Here is a 16,447-nt window from a genome sequence, read left to right on the forward strand (position 1 = left end):
CCTGCAATAATGTCTGATCATGTGGTCAATTGGAAGGACTTTACCCTCAGAAAGTCCAAGCTACCTCTTTGCTAAAATAAAGCCAGGGATACTTATTTTATGCTCTTCTTCACAACAACAACGGAGTGCTGTAAGTGATGAAAAGAGAAGTGTGTCTCCCTTGCCAATCTTGCACCAGGCATAACTAAGAACACAACAGCAGACACACCAGCCCAGCCAAGTGCCCTGTCTCTGCCAGGGGCCAGAATCCATGTCATTCATGTAAGCGCACAGCAGTGTGCTGTGCACAGAGRCAGTTACGCAGGGACAATTATCCAAAATACAGCCTCTCTGAGCTGCACAGCTCAGACTTCATAAGCCAGAAGTGATGGCTTTGTGCTTAACAGCTGTATCACTAGGCTCATGGCCAGCAGGAGTGCTCAGGGAGGAAGCTCTGCTGCTCACCTGGCTCTCAGACTGCTCTGCCTCCACGTGAAGGACCCGTGGGCTGCACAGCACCCATGGCTCTGCATGAGTTCTTCTGGGGCAGCAGAACAGCTTGTATGAGTGCTCTCCCAGAGCACACAGGCGAAGGGCAGCGCAAGCCGAGCTGCACTGCGCAAGCTTCAGACATCATAAAAACAGGTACCACTCACGGACTGCCCAGTCAGCAGGCTGACACTCAGAAATCCAGATAGAGGGAAATGCAGCTGGAGAGAGAAAACTATCTATTGTTTTCCAAAGTGACTAAGAGCTCTTGGGGAACGCCAAAGAGCAGGACATTGTGCAGAAATACTGTATTTGTAGTTACTAGCAAGTAAGAAGACACTATAGGTTGAAGAAACTACATATCTTAATTTTACCCTCAGAGAGCTACAGTGCAGGATACAGTAAACAGATGAACAAGTGGATCAGAGCCAAATGAAGACTCTTAAAATAATAGGGGATAATAACGGAGCTYGAGCAAAGCAGGGGAAACCTCTAGGGAACATCGCAGTAGCCTTCTGCAGATATATTCAARGAAGATAAAATGTTCTACTWCAGACATTAATATGGATAATGGAARATTTCTATGAGATTCCTACTGCTCTCTCTTGCTACAGATCACAAAAATGTAACTTACCCAAAAGACCACAGCACTTTCTAGGAGCCACGTCCTTGGCTATCACACCTTGCAACCAGGGCTACCAGCACAGGGGCCTGGGCACTCTCAAGTGACAGAGGGCACCAGTGATCAAATTACCAATATTATAAGTATTAATTTCCAAATTCCAAATAGTGGCAAGGTCTTTTGACCATAACCACTGTTGAAATTCCTCCTGCTTTTAAAGGTCAGATAGAATGTATCTCCACTCTGAGGATTTCAGAGTTCGCTGGGATGAGGCTGTGGCAACAGCCAGAATACAAAGCTGCTCCCCCTCCAGGCAGTACCAGTCCTGAGAGATGCTAAACATGCATTGGTGTGCACGAAAAAGATGAACCAATTAATTAAAAAAAAAAAAAAAATCTAAACACCTTATTTGAAGTTTTGCCCAGAACTGAAACTAACCTAAAATTTTCATTTTATTAGATATCCAAGAGGCCTGACTACCCTTTGTCTTCATTATTCTTCAGTCGTGTGACCTTTTGTACTTCCCAAATTCTTCCTAAACAGCAACAACACTGCTATAATGGTGATGCCTTCACAAAACCTCTTGTTCATTCAGAAAAAAATCATAAATTTCTAGGAAAAAAATGTTATTTTTTCCATATACCCCAACCGAAGATATGTAATGCTACGAGAAAGCCCATACTAAGAAAATCGGGGCATTTCAGACTCATTTAAATGTATTTAAATTTAACATATTGAGTATTTTTGAAGAAAATCTTACATGATGCTTTAAAAGACATAACTCCACTGCAGGAAGTCAAATGACAGGAGTTAAGAGGAGTTAAGGAGTTAAGAGGAGGAGACCTGCCTCTGAAAGTTGAGGAATGCAAAAGAAAAAGACTCGCATGAAATCTGAGAGGTATTGTAAAAACATTCAGTGTGGGACAGAACAGTGGAACACGATTATAATGCATACTTGCAACCCCAGTTGCGCTTTTTAACTAAGATTCAAGTACCTCAATCTAATAATTTCAATGAAAAAGATGTCACTCGATTGTGAATAGCATGTGTTCCCCTGTACCCTTCTGGCTTCACAGTTAGACTCCGGCCTTTGACAGGATTTAGGACCTAGTCCCCTCTGTTTATCTACTGTTTGTGTTCCCACCTATGTTCAAGAACTGCTCTGTCTTTTAGCATCCAGATTTCAAGTATCATCTAGGCTCAAGACTGGCCACCTCCTCTTGGTATTTGTTTACTTTGTGGTAAATAGCACTTCACGTGCTCAAGAACTGGGGGTACTGAGAAACAGAAAAAGCCTTTGTTTTCTTTTCTCCTCTTCTTTTCTGGCCTTTGCTCTGCACGTCTGAATACTTTCTCCAGCCTCTTTCTGTGCCTGCTCTAGTTTATTCCACCTTGTAGGGAAACATTCAATTCTCATGACCCACATTCTCTCCTACTTCCCATTCTCCCTTCCTTGCGTTCCTTTCTATGTCCTCAGTCTGGATGAAGATTGTGCACAGGGTCAAATGTTCTGATAGGGTGACATAACTAAAAAGCAATATATTTTAAGAGACACATCATTTCTTAGCGTAAAGTGAAAGAACAGTGGCTTAATATTTAAGTTCTTTGTAAAATCCTTTACATAGAATGACTTCTATGGATCAATCCATAAATGCTCTTCTTCTTTTAGCCACTTATAGTTTTTTTGCCTCTTCAAAATAAGCTACTTACAAGCCTTAGCAAATTTATCTTCTAAATGTTCGTATGATACATATATATTATTATCACTATAATCCAAGACACCTGAGAGAGGAAATTTGCTAGATCTTTCCATGACTACCAGGACTGGRATGCTGGTGTCAAACTGTAAAGACAATTTCTGGAGTCTGCTTCAGATGAGCAATATCATCACTGCCTTTACATGTCTCACCATCAAAAATAGTTTGTATTTGAACATATTCATTTTTTTAACCTTATTTCTTATCTTACAACCACTGAACCACAAAATATAATCTTTTACATTATACTCATTGACTAAATAATCAAATGCTTTAAAGACATAAAGACATTGAAACATTGACACCAATAGAAYCTGCATTATGGAAGGTTCAACACAACACAAAATTACTTCTGCATGTTCAAATGGAGAAATCAGCAACTTCAGGATTTCAGTGACCTGACTGAACCTCATGCATGTTCCAGAGTTACAAATGATTCCACATTCTGAGCAGAGCTCCTCTTAGTAACCTGGCAAGTAAGGCAAAAAACAGGCAGAAAAAAAACCTCACTGAGAGCTCATTACAGATTTATGACCAGTTTGAACATTAGATCATGTTTGCCAAATCACAGGTCCTTGCTGAAGATACAAAGCTTTAATTTTGCACTTGGTTTAAAACTAAAATTACAAAAGCACTTCCCTTTTAATCATATTTCCCTTCTAATCCATAAGCAACCCAATTGCTCAAGCAAGYCATAGAATAATGCATGAGTTAAAATATAATAAACCAAACATCTCTCCCTTTTTGACATAYCAGTATGTCAGGCTTAGAGCAATCTGCTGCTTCAAAAAGCAAATCAGCATGGAAGACATAGGATTTGTTTTGAAACCTCTTGCAATCATTCTCTTCTCCCGCAACAATGTGGAGTTAATAAAATGTATTAAAACAGAGAACACCATGACCGTTTTCTATTTACTCACAGACAAGTATGAGAGAAACAAGATTTCTTCTGCTGGCAGTGAAACTACATCCAAAACAATATGTATAGACCTCAACAAACCGTCATATTTAGACMCAATAATAAAGCACTGCACTCTAATCTGAATAGTACTATTATTTAAAGACATAAATATGATCAAGAAAATGAGGGCTAAAGATTTCAAATCATAATGGACACATTGTGTCAGAAGCTGTTACCAGAAGTGTCAAATGAAAACACTGCTGATTAATGTGGTTTTTATTATACAGTATTATGGCACTTCTTATTCAAACTAAAATATCCTAGGACAATTGTGAAATACCTCAATGGAATACAAGTTTTAAGCTGTCCTCTCTACTACTGTTTTTTCTTGATTGAAGCTCAGAATGTAACAACCGTTCACAAGCAAAAACAATACAGTGAATGACACACAGAGAAGAAAAAATATTCTATGACTATGTCATGGCTTATGTTTGGAAAAAATCATCTTTGCATTAAAAAAAATGAAGAAGGTCCACAGTGTAACACAAAAGCTAAGGAAATCACTTGCAAGAAAAAAAAGTTATGGAGGAAATGCCTTTTTTTGACTTTTGCAGACAAAATCCACATGTTTGTTCATAACTTTTAATCAACTTTGGGAAAAAGCATAACATCCTGATTTATAGCTCAAGTTAGGAATTTACATTCAAAAATATGAGTAGCAAATAACAAAGTTTTGCAGGAAAGGTCATATTTGGGGCTTTATTGTCCTAAAAKGACAATTTATTAATCAACCCACACCATACCACTATCTGTACCCAGAAATTTCAAGGTACAGCCTAGAAACCTCACCAAAAGAACACATAATTTGCTGTCAGGATTTATGTTTAAGACACAGTAGTTCAGGGAGCTGCAGGAAGGAGTTACAACTAACAAAATGCACCATCCAAGTCCACAGACATGACACAACTGATGGCCCTGCCTAACTGCGATGGGATTTCCAAGCTCAGTTTCATCTCTGACCTTTGGCCTATCGCACACAGCTCAAAGCACTGACAGAAACTTCACTTAAAAAAAAAAAAAAAAAGAAAAGAAAAAGCTCTAGTCCGAAAAGGATTAGAGTACACCTAGAGTACACCCCTCTTTCCATCGATTTCCCTCAGTTCTATTTGGTACTTTCTTAAGAGAGAAGGGTCTGGTTTGGGAACAGGTGTATCCTCCTTGCATTTTGGTTTTGGAAAAAAACTCAAAAATTCAGTTTAACTCCACAGGTAACTCAGGAAGTAACTTCTTAGGAGTGCAAAATATTCACTTACATTTTGAGGGATATTTTAAAAGAGCGAGACTTTAGCTTGTTTTGTAAATATTCTCTACAGTTATCTAAATATTTATTACTTTCCATTTCCCTACTAGAGCACAAATTATTAAATAACGTCTGTATCTTAAGTTGGGTCCTAATTTTGCTCTCACTGAACTCAATGACAAATCACTCAAGGAATTCACAAGTAGACCATTTGATCTTTTTATTCGGAATTTCCAGAAATACATACTTGAAATGTATTATACTTCTGACTCTAAGAAATTTATCTTCACAGTTGTCTTATTTTCCTCTTGTTAATATACCCGTTTTTTTCTTCACTTGTTATTGCTCAGTATATACTTATATTGCAAGCGTTTTGGAGCAGGCAATTTGTTGTAACATTCTGGGTATTACATATCCACATGGTGTTCTAATCTCAAGTCTTTAAATATTGCTTTAATACAAATTAAACAATACTRATGGTGATAATCCAAGAAAGTTGTTCTGAGACTTTGGATCCACAGATAGACCCACTGGGATGCTCAATTGCGAGTGCCAACTTCAGAAAGGTTTGAGGTTCACTTTAAGGGATAATTGAGCATCAATCTTTTCTAATGTGAAGCTCGGGTTTTATCTGTATGCTCATAATAACATTTCATCGTTACCAGACATATCATTCCAATGATTAGTTTCTAGAGGCATGTATCCAGAGAGTGAACTATTTTTTACTGCTCTTCTAACCATCTCTGGTCAAATTAACAGAATAAATTAAACTCCATACATGTGGTTGCTGCCTTAACCATGGCCAGCCATTCTCCACAAAATACATTCTTGCTCAAATATGATCTAGAAGGACAATTCTGCAAAAGAATATTACTGAAGTAAAAATTACTGATTATGCAAGACTATTATGTCAGAGAAGTTCTACTTRTGCATACTCCAGAACAACCATTAAGAGTTCCCTCAAAGGGATTTTAATGCACTACCATTAAAATATAACTTTACTCATTCTCCTTCAGGGTAAAGTTTATTTCCTAATACCTCCTATAATGGTATGTTGATAACTATAATGGAAATTTTGAAAAACTTAACAAGTATTCAGTGTTAAAATTCAGCTCAGGTAGTTCCCATTGTTGTTCTTATTTAGTTTCCACTTCCTTCAACTGCCTAACGCACTTCAGAAAGTGTTAGCCACAAAGAMAATTTACCCTGAACTTTTGTTCAGTTCTAAGGAGTTTCTTCTATTCTTTGGCCAAAACCTGCAGCTCTATCCTACAGGTTCTGTGTTGTTTTTCTGGGCTTTTCAGAGTGCTCATCTTCTTTTATGCCTCCCCAAAGACTGCTTATCAGAAGAAGGTGAAAGAGAAGCTTTTAATCCTCGCAAACTAATATATATAATCTACATTTCTGCTCTGCTCAAATTGTATATGTTCTAGAAATTCTCCTTTATAAAAAAAAAAGAGAAATATAAATACCAAATAGTCTTTAGATATCACTGAAAAGAACACAGCCAAAGACAGGTTGGATTCACCAAAATATACAACCATGTGGAGAAGGAAAAAAAAAAAAAAAAAAAAAAAAAAAAAAAAAAAAAAAAAAAAGCTTCTGTGATACTACATCCTATGCGTAAGAGAAAGACATAAGGTTAATACAAAACTACTACAAAAAATAATTACCAGTCTCTATACAGACCCGCAGTCACACATCTTAAGAACAAAAGGTCACCTACTTAGCACTCAGGAAAGCACTTTCTAGGCCTCTCAGCAAAATAATAAGCATTTACTTTGTGTTTMTGATTTTTTTTAATACAATTCCAACCACATCTCTAGACACAGATTGATAATATTAGTACAATAATACTCTACTGGGATTGTTAWAGGTATTTGTGTGTTAAATACACCTCCCTCTGTCTGTAAAACAAATAAATAAACAAGAGAGCTGAGATTTCCTCTTCCTCAGTAACAAGAGCACGTGGCACTCTCAGCGGCTGCCACCTCCCAAGACACACACAGAAGCTCTGGAAAATACATCCATCAAAAAACATCAGCGTGACAAGATGCTCTGCAAATACACCTTTCTCTATTGCTGTTGTTTTCCTTTGAATGCGTTTCCTTAACGTTGCATTTACAGCATAGTTTGAAGAACTTCTTGCATACAGCACAGACTCTTGCACTGTCAAATATTTAAAATCGAAGTCAGAAAGAACTTAGTTTCTTATCATTCGCCTCTATCAACTGACTCAACTAACATTTTACTACAGCAATAGGCTGTGAAGAGAGTGGGATTGTTATTAATAAAAAACAGAAGTAGACTAGTTCAAACCAAAATTTTGTATTAGCATCTATGTCTGTTTCTGCCCTTACTTACCTGTCAAATAAATGAAGCACAAAATGTAACAGGTTTTCATCTAGGCTTCTCTTATGCAGAAGCCTATACAACCCAGAACAATTATGGAAGATATATATTTTTATATATTTTATATACACACATATATATTTATATACACATATATATATATTTAAAAAAAACTGCTTACCTTTCATCCCAAACTTAGAGTGTCTTCCAAACTTCAGAATAATTAGCATTATCACTAAGCCAGTGCACACCAATGCTGCAATTCCCACCACAACATAAACCTAAAAAAGAGGAAAAGAGTTTTCATAAACTATATTAAACTATTAAATATAAATTCAGGTTTACCCAATTCGGTTTGAAATAGGAAACCTTAAACTCAGATTAATCACAGACTATAGAGAGAAACTGCTTATTTAAGTTTTCTGTACCCTGCTGAGAACAGATATCTCTGAGAATCACTTTTCCTAACATCCTACACATTCAAGGCATGTAGGATGGAATGCCTATCATCCTTTTTCTTCCAATGGAGAAGCATATAAGGAAACACAATAAAAAAGATTGTAAGTAAATACTTTCTAATGTGAAGGTGGTGGAATAGTGGTTGAACAGATTGGCCAGAGAGGCTGTGGAGTCTCAGTCTTTAGAGATAGTTACAACCCACTGGACATAGTCGTAAGCAACCTGAATTTACAGATCCTGTTTTAAGTACAGGGTTTGGACTAGACAATCTCCAAATGTGCCTTCCAATCTCAGACATTCTGTGATTTTCCTACCAGAAGAAACAAGACTGCCTGAGATTCCCCTGAACTTTTAGCACAGTCTATCTCCATTAAGCAACCAATTGCCACTGCGAGAGACTGTGAGGACAATGTGAGGAACAGAAGACTGTCAGAGCTACGGATCCACCGCACCGTTTGTGCAGAAACACAACAAAATAGAAGTTTTCGGAACCCTGCTGTTTGCCTTTCTCTTGTAACTCTTCACTCCCCAACCATCAACACTGGAGAGAACCACTGAGTAGGTTTTCTCCCAACCTGCACAAAGCAGATTCACTTCCAGCAATACATAGTGCAACACTATCTAGCCTCTTCTATTCTTCCCAACTCACAATTCGCCTTCTCGTTCACAAATATACACAATCTCCACTGCCTGTCACCTTGTGGCAGCATCAGGGCCTGGAGCAGGGAAGCAACAAAACTAACCAGCGCAGCCACCCACTGTCTGCTTCCAATAATTCTGCATAGGAGTCCAGAACAGAATAAAGGATGGGATGCCAAATAAATAGACCCACCAATTCAGTTGCCTTACTAAGATGTGCTACAAATTTGCTTTAAAAAAGAAAAAACAAATAGAAAAGGGGAAAAAAGGGTGGATGAAAAGGGAAAAAAATTTAAAAAAAAGGAAAAAAAGGAAAGAAATCACATTTAAAAACTTTAAATTCATACATGCTTTGTGAGAAGCAGCTCTCTGCTCTGGGATCAGAACTCAGTAACAGTCTTTAAATTGCCTTGAATATCTTAATTTTGTAAATGAAGAGCTGTTTTCCTCTGCTAAAAATCAGAAACAATGCCTTGGACTAGCAAATTATAGCTAGTCATTCAAAAATGCATGAAACAAATGAACAATTTTACCTGGAATGTAAAGTGATCTACTCTCAAAAAGCATGCTGGGGCAGGGAAGGAGTGCATCCTTCTGTCTTCTTCAGCTTGTATAATAGCACAGTAATGGCTCTGCTGTTCTGGTATGTTAGGGTCCCATTACAATCTCCACAGTTTCGTTAGCTCTTTAGTCAGAGAGTCTGCCAAGATTACAGATCAGGAAACAATGTATATACTTACGGTGATGCTATCTTCATTCTCTTTGTTGGAAACATCCGTAGAAGTGATTTGATTACTGTTATTTGTGGTGTCTCCAAGATCATTGGGTGTGGTTTCATACTCTTAAGAAAGGAAAAAAGGTTGCTTTTATTTCATAAYCTTGGAGGGTAAAATGGTAGACTTTTTAATTTCATTTCTCTAATACCATAACACTAGAAACACTATCATCATTCTGAGTTCTTCAAAATAAAAAGGTACCATTTTTTGTTTTGTACTCAATACATTTTGGGGGATCCTTGCAGCAGGGAATTTGGAATAAATTAGAACAGAATAAAATAAATTGGAATAAAGGGCTGTGACTGACAGTCAAAAAAAGAAGCAGCTTCTTTCTGCAGCACTATAGAGAAAGATTCTACACCATAATATGTATTAGAAAAACTAGAGTTAAGTAAGAACCTCATCCATAAAGCTATTTTTATGTGATTCTGACTTCCCATTAAAAATGAAAAACTGCCCTCTATACTGAACTTTCCTAGCCTTGTATCAGCTAAATATAGGACAGTCTTAGAAATTAGCTTGGGGACTTTCTGTTTAGCAGAGGAGAACTTGGCAGATGGCCTTTTTGCTAGTTTATTCCTATCAAATGTGAAATAGTTGTTCTTCGTAGGTTAACCAGAAATACTGTTGTGTGCCCTGAGATCACAGTTTAACATGCTGAAATGTTATGCAGGTAAACTTGAAAAAAGGGTAGGTGGTCCAAAGAAATTTGATTTATCAAAACAATACTACTAATGGAGCTGCAGAGGGGAATTCAGGACAATTTCTCCAAAAGAATAAACACAGCTTAATTATTTATAATTACTTAAAAATGAAACAGAGATTTGTACAGTCCATGATTTTCTCTCGGAATTATTCAAACAAGATAAAAAGAATTAAATAATACACATATGAACTTTAATCCATGTATTAAAACAGAAAGACTAAATTTTTATGATTTTTATATTAATTTTTTATAATTTTATGATTACATCTAGAAATATACATAATGTTCCTAATCTTATGGCCATAATATGCATGTAGATAAAAGAAAACAAGGACAATAAGTGCATTTACTACAAATGCACCTCCAGCACTATAATTGCAATTTGCAATTAGCAGTGTATTTCTCTATATTTTGATTAAAATCAGTGTTCCAAGATGCAATGGTGACTGTGAGTACAAAAGAGCAAAAGACAGGGCCTCGGCTCACACAAACCGCAGGGGCAGGAAGTTTTCTGACCCCAGCGCTGCCACCTGGCAAGAAGCAGGAGAGCCTGTCTGTGCCTTGGTTAACTTTATCTTCTTTGGCTCCCAAGACCTTTTTGGATTGCTCATCTGGCAACATCTGCAACAAGCTGCACGGTCTTGATCTTCATGCATGCACAAGCACGGTTTGTTTCCACACTGCACTCATCAGCCTGCAGATTCCCTTGCAGTCTGAAGCTACGCAGCTACCTCTGCCTCCAGTGCTACAGTTGGTCCCGTCGGGTTGACTAGCCAGCTCACTGACACTATCATGGGTATACACCACACACACTGAAGGATGGAGTTTTTTCAAGTTACAATATATGTTAAGTCTGTGGGGTTTTCATGAGGAGGAAGATTTAAGTTTCTGGCCTTTTATCCCTTAAATTCTCCACCTCAGCATTGCATCCTGATGCCTATAGTTTCCTCTGCAACAAAGTTGAAATCCTTACTTCTTAGTGAAGCTGCAATCCTTACTTCTTGCAAAATAAATCTCGTTCCTCTCTTTCACTGGAAGCCTGGACAGGGAGATGCACAGACTATCCGCTCCTGTGACGACAGGCTCTGCCACAGCAAAGGAGGAGAGCTCGGTTTTATTCACCCCCAGACTTATCATCAGTGGAGAAATCCAATTTACAACAAGTATCTCAGGATGGCTTTTCTTAACAATTTGCTGGCAATGCCTTCACTATACCTTTAATGACAAAATGGGACCAATATATGAAATAGATAATAAAAGCTTATAGAAATAAGCCTTTAAGAGGAAAATTTATTGCTCTTGACTTTAACCTGCAGACACTGCAGAGGGGCAAAAGCTGATGGACTGCATCTACAGTTGTTCTTATACCTCCTTCTGCCCTAAGGTACTGGCAAGCACACACTGAAGGACTAGAGAGAACAACCCAAAGCATTTCAGATCTGGTCTGTGAATCCTCTGAACATAGTGCTATATTAAAATTACATAAAAATGTGAAAGGGGTAAATTAGGCCACTTTGGTTCATCGGTGCAGCACTGCCATTTCCCACTGCCTAACTGCAAGCGATTTGCATCTGAAGCCGTGCCAGAGTTTCAAAGCCTCCTGAAACGGGTAAGCCAGGCAAGGAAAACACGCACAGAGAGCAGCCACCCAGCCAAAACAGAGGCAATTCCGAATTAGGCAAATTCCTGTTCATTTCTGTTACGAAATGCCGAGCCTGCCGGGCTGCATGCAGATGCAGACGGGCTCAGGCCTCGGCTCCTGCTCTGAGGCCTGCCATGGCCGCAGGGCTCGTCTCCCCTGCGCATGCGGGCACTGGCAGCCCCGGCAGGGTGGCACCTCGCGCTGTTTGATAAGCCAGACAGCCGGGTTTTACAGGGCACTCTGCCTCGCTCAGCCTCAAGGCCACACCAGCGGCAGGAGCATGGCGGGGAAAGTGGGGACTGAAGAACCAGAGAAACCTGCTTGGCACATGGTGTCCTACCCAGCTGGGGCAAAGCACTGTTCCTTCCCTCCTTCCTGCCTATATCCAGGTGGGAAAAGCACCTGCCTCTCCATGAATGTCCTGCTCCTGCCCAGCCTCCCCACAGCCACCATCTCAGTCTGACCTGTCCCTGCCTGCCTCCATCTTGTCCCCGTCACCATCCTGCAGCAGTGCCGGCTCCTGGTGCCCCATGCCCTTATCCCAGTAAAGCCATAAGCAGCTGTACGTTCCCATGGAAAATGGGAGTCCAGAGCTGCTCTATCACCAGGCCACGCAAGTGGTGGCGCTTCAGGGACAGCACTATGGCAGCTGCCAGATCTGTCAGCCTGTCTTATTTATTCACATCTCGCTAACGAGACTTGTGAATTTGGGATAATTAGGGGAGTGCTCCAGACTACAAAGTACCTCACCGAGCAAGCACTGAGTCACTGAAACAAAGATCAAAGGCAGCAAATTCAAAAAGTAGAAAGCAAAAGCCAGGGAGTAACAAGGAACGCTGTTTTAATCAAGGCTAGATCTTTCAGGCTGTGATTCACTTGCACATTTCAACAGGGTCTACCAAAGTCAGCCAAATCACAGAGCTCACACAACTCAAGTCACACACGTGCATCGGGACCTTGGGAAACTTCTCAGAATCAAATTCGTCCTGTATACAACTTATATAACACAGCACATGTCTCTAGGGAACTGTGCAAACCTTCACCCCCTCTCCTCCCCTTCCCTTTTGCCCCCCCAAATAGAAAGAATTTGGAAAAAGAGGGAGGGGAAGCTATTTCCTAAGCATTTAAAGCCAAACTGATGCTTCAATTGCACATTTGCTAAAGTTTAATGACATGGAATGGAATCAAAGCAATAACATTTAAATCAGCTTAAGGAAGCTTGAGTCATGTGCCATTTCATCCAAATAAAAGTACTCCAAGCAGGATCCAGCTTCTGCTGGAAGTTAAAAGGTGTTTTGGATGTGTTGGTGAGGACTAGTTTTCATGCTGGGCAGAAGCACACGAGAAGTACTATGTGAAACAAGCCAGTTGTTCCTCACTTTGCAGCTTCTACATGATAGTGCTCAATGACTTCTGGAAGGTACAGGCCAAAACATTTTGCCTTGACAAAAAGCTAATGTGAACAGTGTGCCATCAGATCTTCTGGCAGACACTCAGATGTTACTGAGTTGATGTTCTGCTTATGCAAGAGAGATTAAGGGAAGGTACAAAAGAGCGGACAGAGAAAAATAAATTGCCTAGAGGGAAACTCACTTGTGCCAACCCCATTTTTAAGGGGGATTTAGGAGAACATTTTTGGAGGCAAAACAAGTATGGAATCATCCCTGGAAAAATAAATTAAGTTATATAAGGAGAAATCATGAACTCTCATTCCTTCAAGAAGTGTTTCTGAAAGGTTCAGAAAATCTCATATCCATGACCTGCATCAGACAGCTGCTAGACTGGACAAACTGTGACTTTCAGTAACAGCGGGTTTATGCTTCTCCTAATCTGAATCAAAAGCAGCAAAATGTCACATTGCCCTCATTTATTTTAAATGATGTAAGTCAGAAAAAGAACCAACAATACAAAGTACCTTTTAGAACCGTGTTATAGTATGTGCCATTTCAGTTTAACTGAGCCTGACACCCAACCTTTTAGTGGTTTGAGTTCCTTCATTTCTATCATTAAAAGAAAAGAAAAAGAAAATCAAATATATACCATAAACGTCTGGATCCACAATTGGGCCACTACCTGCACACAGAGAAAAGAAAAAAAAAAAAAAAAAAAAAAAAGAAAGAAAGAAAAAAAAACCTTTGTAAATAGGTTGCAAATGCTGGAACAGTTAAGAGTTTCTTCAGGATTTTTTTAAGCATTCACATGTTACTTGCAATAACAATAGTCAATATCTATACAAACACAAAACAACATCAAAATATTATTCTGTTTATTAGATTACTCKTACAGTTATTTTAGAGCAATTCCAATCATTAATGGCATGTGCCACAGCTATTGCATAAGGCAAGTTTCTGCTCTGCAACATTAATATATATCCGGTATAAGTGAAGCACAAACTATTCTTGTTGAAAAACAGTGTTAAATTTACTTTGATAATAAGTGGAAACACAGGCTGGTGGGAGTTACATTCACTAATGTTTACCTGGTTACACAAAAAAAAAAAAAAAAAAAGTAATTAAATCACTAGGCAAACAGGTTTAGATATTTGGCAAATTAAGCACTAAAGGTAGCAATGGACTAAGCAGCATCTCTTCATTCTCTCTCTTACAGGATACAGAAATCACAGCTGCTCAGTTGAACACTTTTTGAAAAAGTAAGATCTCCCATACTCAGAGAAACTACAGAATACAGTGTTTACTCAAGCAGGTAACCATCTATCCTATACTTTTCAGGATGTTATAATTCCAGGGCACAGTTTTTTCTATTTCCTGCATATGTGAAAGGCTGAGCACATAAGTGAGCATAATGCACAGTACACCCACTGAAAGTAAAATGCTGCTAATTTAATCATGTTTCAACAGATCCTTGTGCTATATTTTAACAAACTAATTCATCTTAGTCCATGATGTATTTGTAGCAGGTACCCTATTGTCTTTTCCATATTATTTACTTTTGTATTTTATTGAGATTAAAATTAACATATAGTTAAAAATTCTAAAGATGAATCAAATTTCAAAAATCATAATTTTCTTTACAGAATCATACTGTAATTCTGTATCATGACATTAAACAGGCATAAAGCCACTGTAAAGAATGAACAGAACACACTTATTTCCACTCAAAGCAACAGTGTGAGAATCTGTGTTGAAAATACAAAGTAGGAGTTGCAAGCTATTTGCAGAATGACAGCACATGATTAGGTTCATTTAAAATACATTTGAAGATATAAGACTCAAAAATATATGTTAAGGAGACCCCATGAGAAGGGCCATGCCTATCTGCAAATATAAATAGCAAATGGCATGAACATGTGCTCATATCTTTTCTAAGGCAACTTCTGACTAGGCTTTTCTGTCCATAAATCTTCACAGATTCAGTTTTTCCAGCATAAAACATTCACCTGATGACAGACAACATTTCCAATTGGCCATCTTTAAGAATTCTACTTATCTAAAGAAATAACAAAAAAAAAAAATCTTCTGAAACCTTCCCTCCAGAATTAAATGGCAACGTGGTTGTTACTGTTTACCAGAAATGGGATAAAATAGTCTGACTAATTTAACTCCTAATTCCTGCCAGATGCATATGTACTAGGAAGTCATCTATTCAAAATCTCTTATATAACTAAATTCTTCCCCTGAAATAAAGTCGCAAAATTAGGAATCTGAACCAAACCCAAATTTCTATATGGTACTCCTTATGTAAAAGCATTAACTAGTCAAACTACAGAACACTGGCTGAACCTATCTTAACATGAAACCTCACCACAGTAATGCTGCATGTTTATATGCAATTATTTTTAATGCAAACAAAGACAGTACTGTTGTTTTGGTCTCTGTTAGAACAGGTTGTTGTACAAATAAACTATTATAAACATATCCTATCCAAGTGTCTTTATAAACAGAATCAACTACATTTGGCTTGCTTAATTCTTTCTTTACAAAYTTGACATTTTCAGAATAAAGCAGCAACAAAGGACTCAAGCCAAAAGACACTTCTGTAAAACAGCTCCATGTTATCATGCCACACTATCAAGATGCTTCTTCTAAGGCCTATTAAAAACATCATTTTATCTTGACAAGATATTATGTGACCTGAATTCTTTCAGCTGAATTTTAGATTGGAAGACTGGTAGTTGAACAAGCTTTTTTAAAAAATAATAATTATTAACAATTTCTCCAGTGCTCATTAGCTGCTGTAGATCATTTATGAAAACAGTCCCAGGATAAAGTAAGGACGTTTCTTGCTTACTGTTTGCTGCATTGTAGTCTGTAATAGTTAAATTATCAAGAACAGTCACTCTGCAGTTGGTGAAGTTTAGCAAAGTAAGACTAGTTAAAAAATAAAAAGTTTGCTAAAAATGTAAAAATTATTCTCCCAGACCTTAGTATTTTGAAATTAAGTTTTAATTTACATTAACTGTAGTATTATTTACTTGATCCAAATCTCACTGTGCTGCATGACTTCCTCCCCTTTATGCCTGCAACCTCAGTCCAGCAAAAACAAAGCTCTGAAAGYAACATCCTAGAAGCTGATGCATCTTAGCACAAATCTTGTCATTTCTGTATATGAAACAACCTTGGAGGTATCCTGATAAAACAATATGCTTCAGTCTTTATTGAATTTATTCTAAATTCAATTCAACCTAATTGTTGAAATTATTCTATATAAACATATAGGTGAAGGCTTAGGGGTTTTTTTGATTTTTTTTTTTAAATACATTTCCCCATACATAATGTAGTAACCACAGAATTGGTTTAAAGCTCAGTGAGGATACTGCAGTCCCTGAAACATTGGGGCTGGTATTAAATTCAGTCATGAAGGCATG

At 38.0% G+C, this 16,447-nt stretch overlaps 1 protein-coding gene across 5 annotated transcripts in view; it reads right to left on the minus strand.

Annotated features, from left to right (window-relative positions):
- The window catches only part of NTRK2 (neurotrophic receptor tyrosine kinase 2), a 192,995-nt gene that overhangs the window by 132,970 nt on the left and 43,578 nt on the right, over window positions 1-16,447 (minus strand). For all 5 annotated transcript variants that reach the window (XM_026033765.1, XM_026033770.1, XM_026033767.1 and 2 more), the window contains exons 9-11: window positions 13,663-13,695; window positions 9,239-9,339; window positions 7,582-7,681 (exon numbers count right to left, since the gene is read on the minus strand). In XM_026033765.1, the coding sequence (XP_025889550.1) occupies window positions 7,582-7,681; window positions 9,239-9,339; window positions 13,663-13,695 (234 nt within the window). The remainder of the gene's footprint in view (window positions 1-7,581; window positions 7,682-9,238; window positions 9,340-13,662; window positions 13,696-16,447) is intronic.

This window comes from Nothoprocta perdicaria, unplaced genomic scaffold, assembly GCF_003342845.1.
Source record: "Nothoprocta perdicaria isolate Ctin4 unplaced genomic scaffold, notPer1 scaffold_133, whole genome shotgun sequence".
Taxonomy (NCBI): domain Eukaryota; kingdom Metazoa; phylum Chordata; class Aves; order Tinamiformes; family Tinamidae; genus Nothoprocta; species Nothoprocta perdicaria.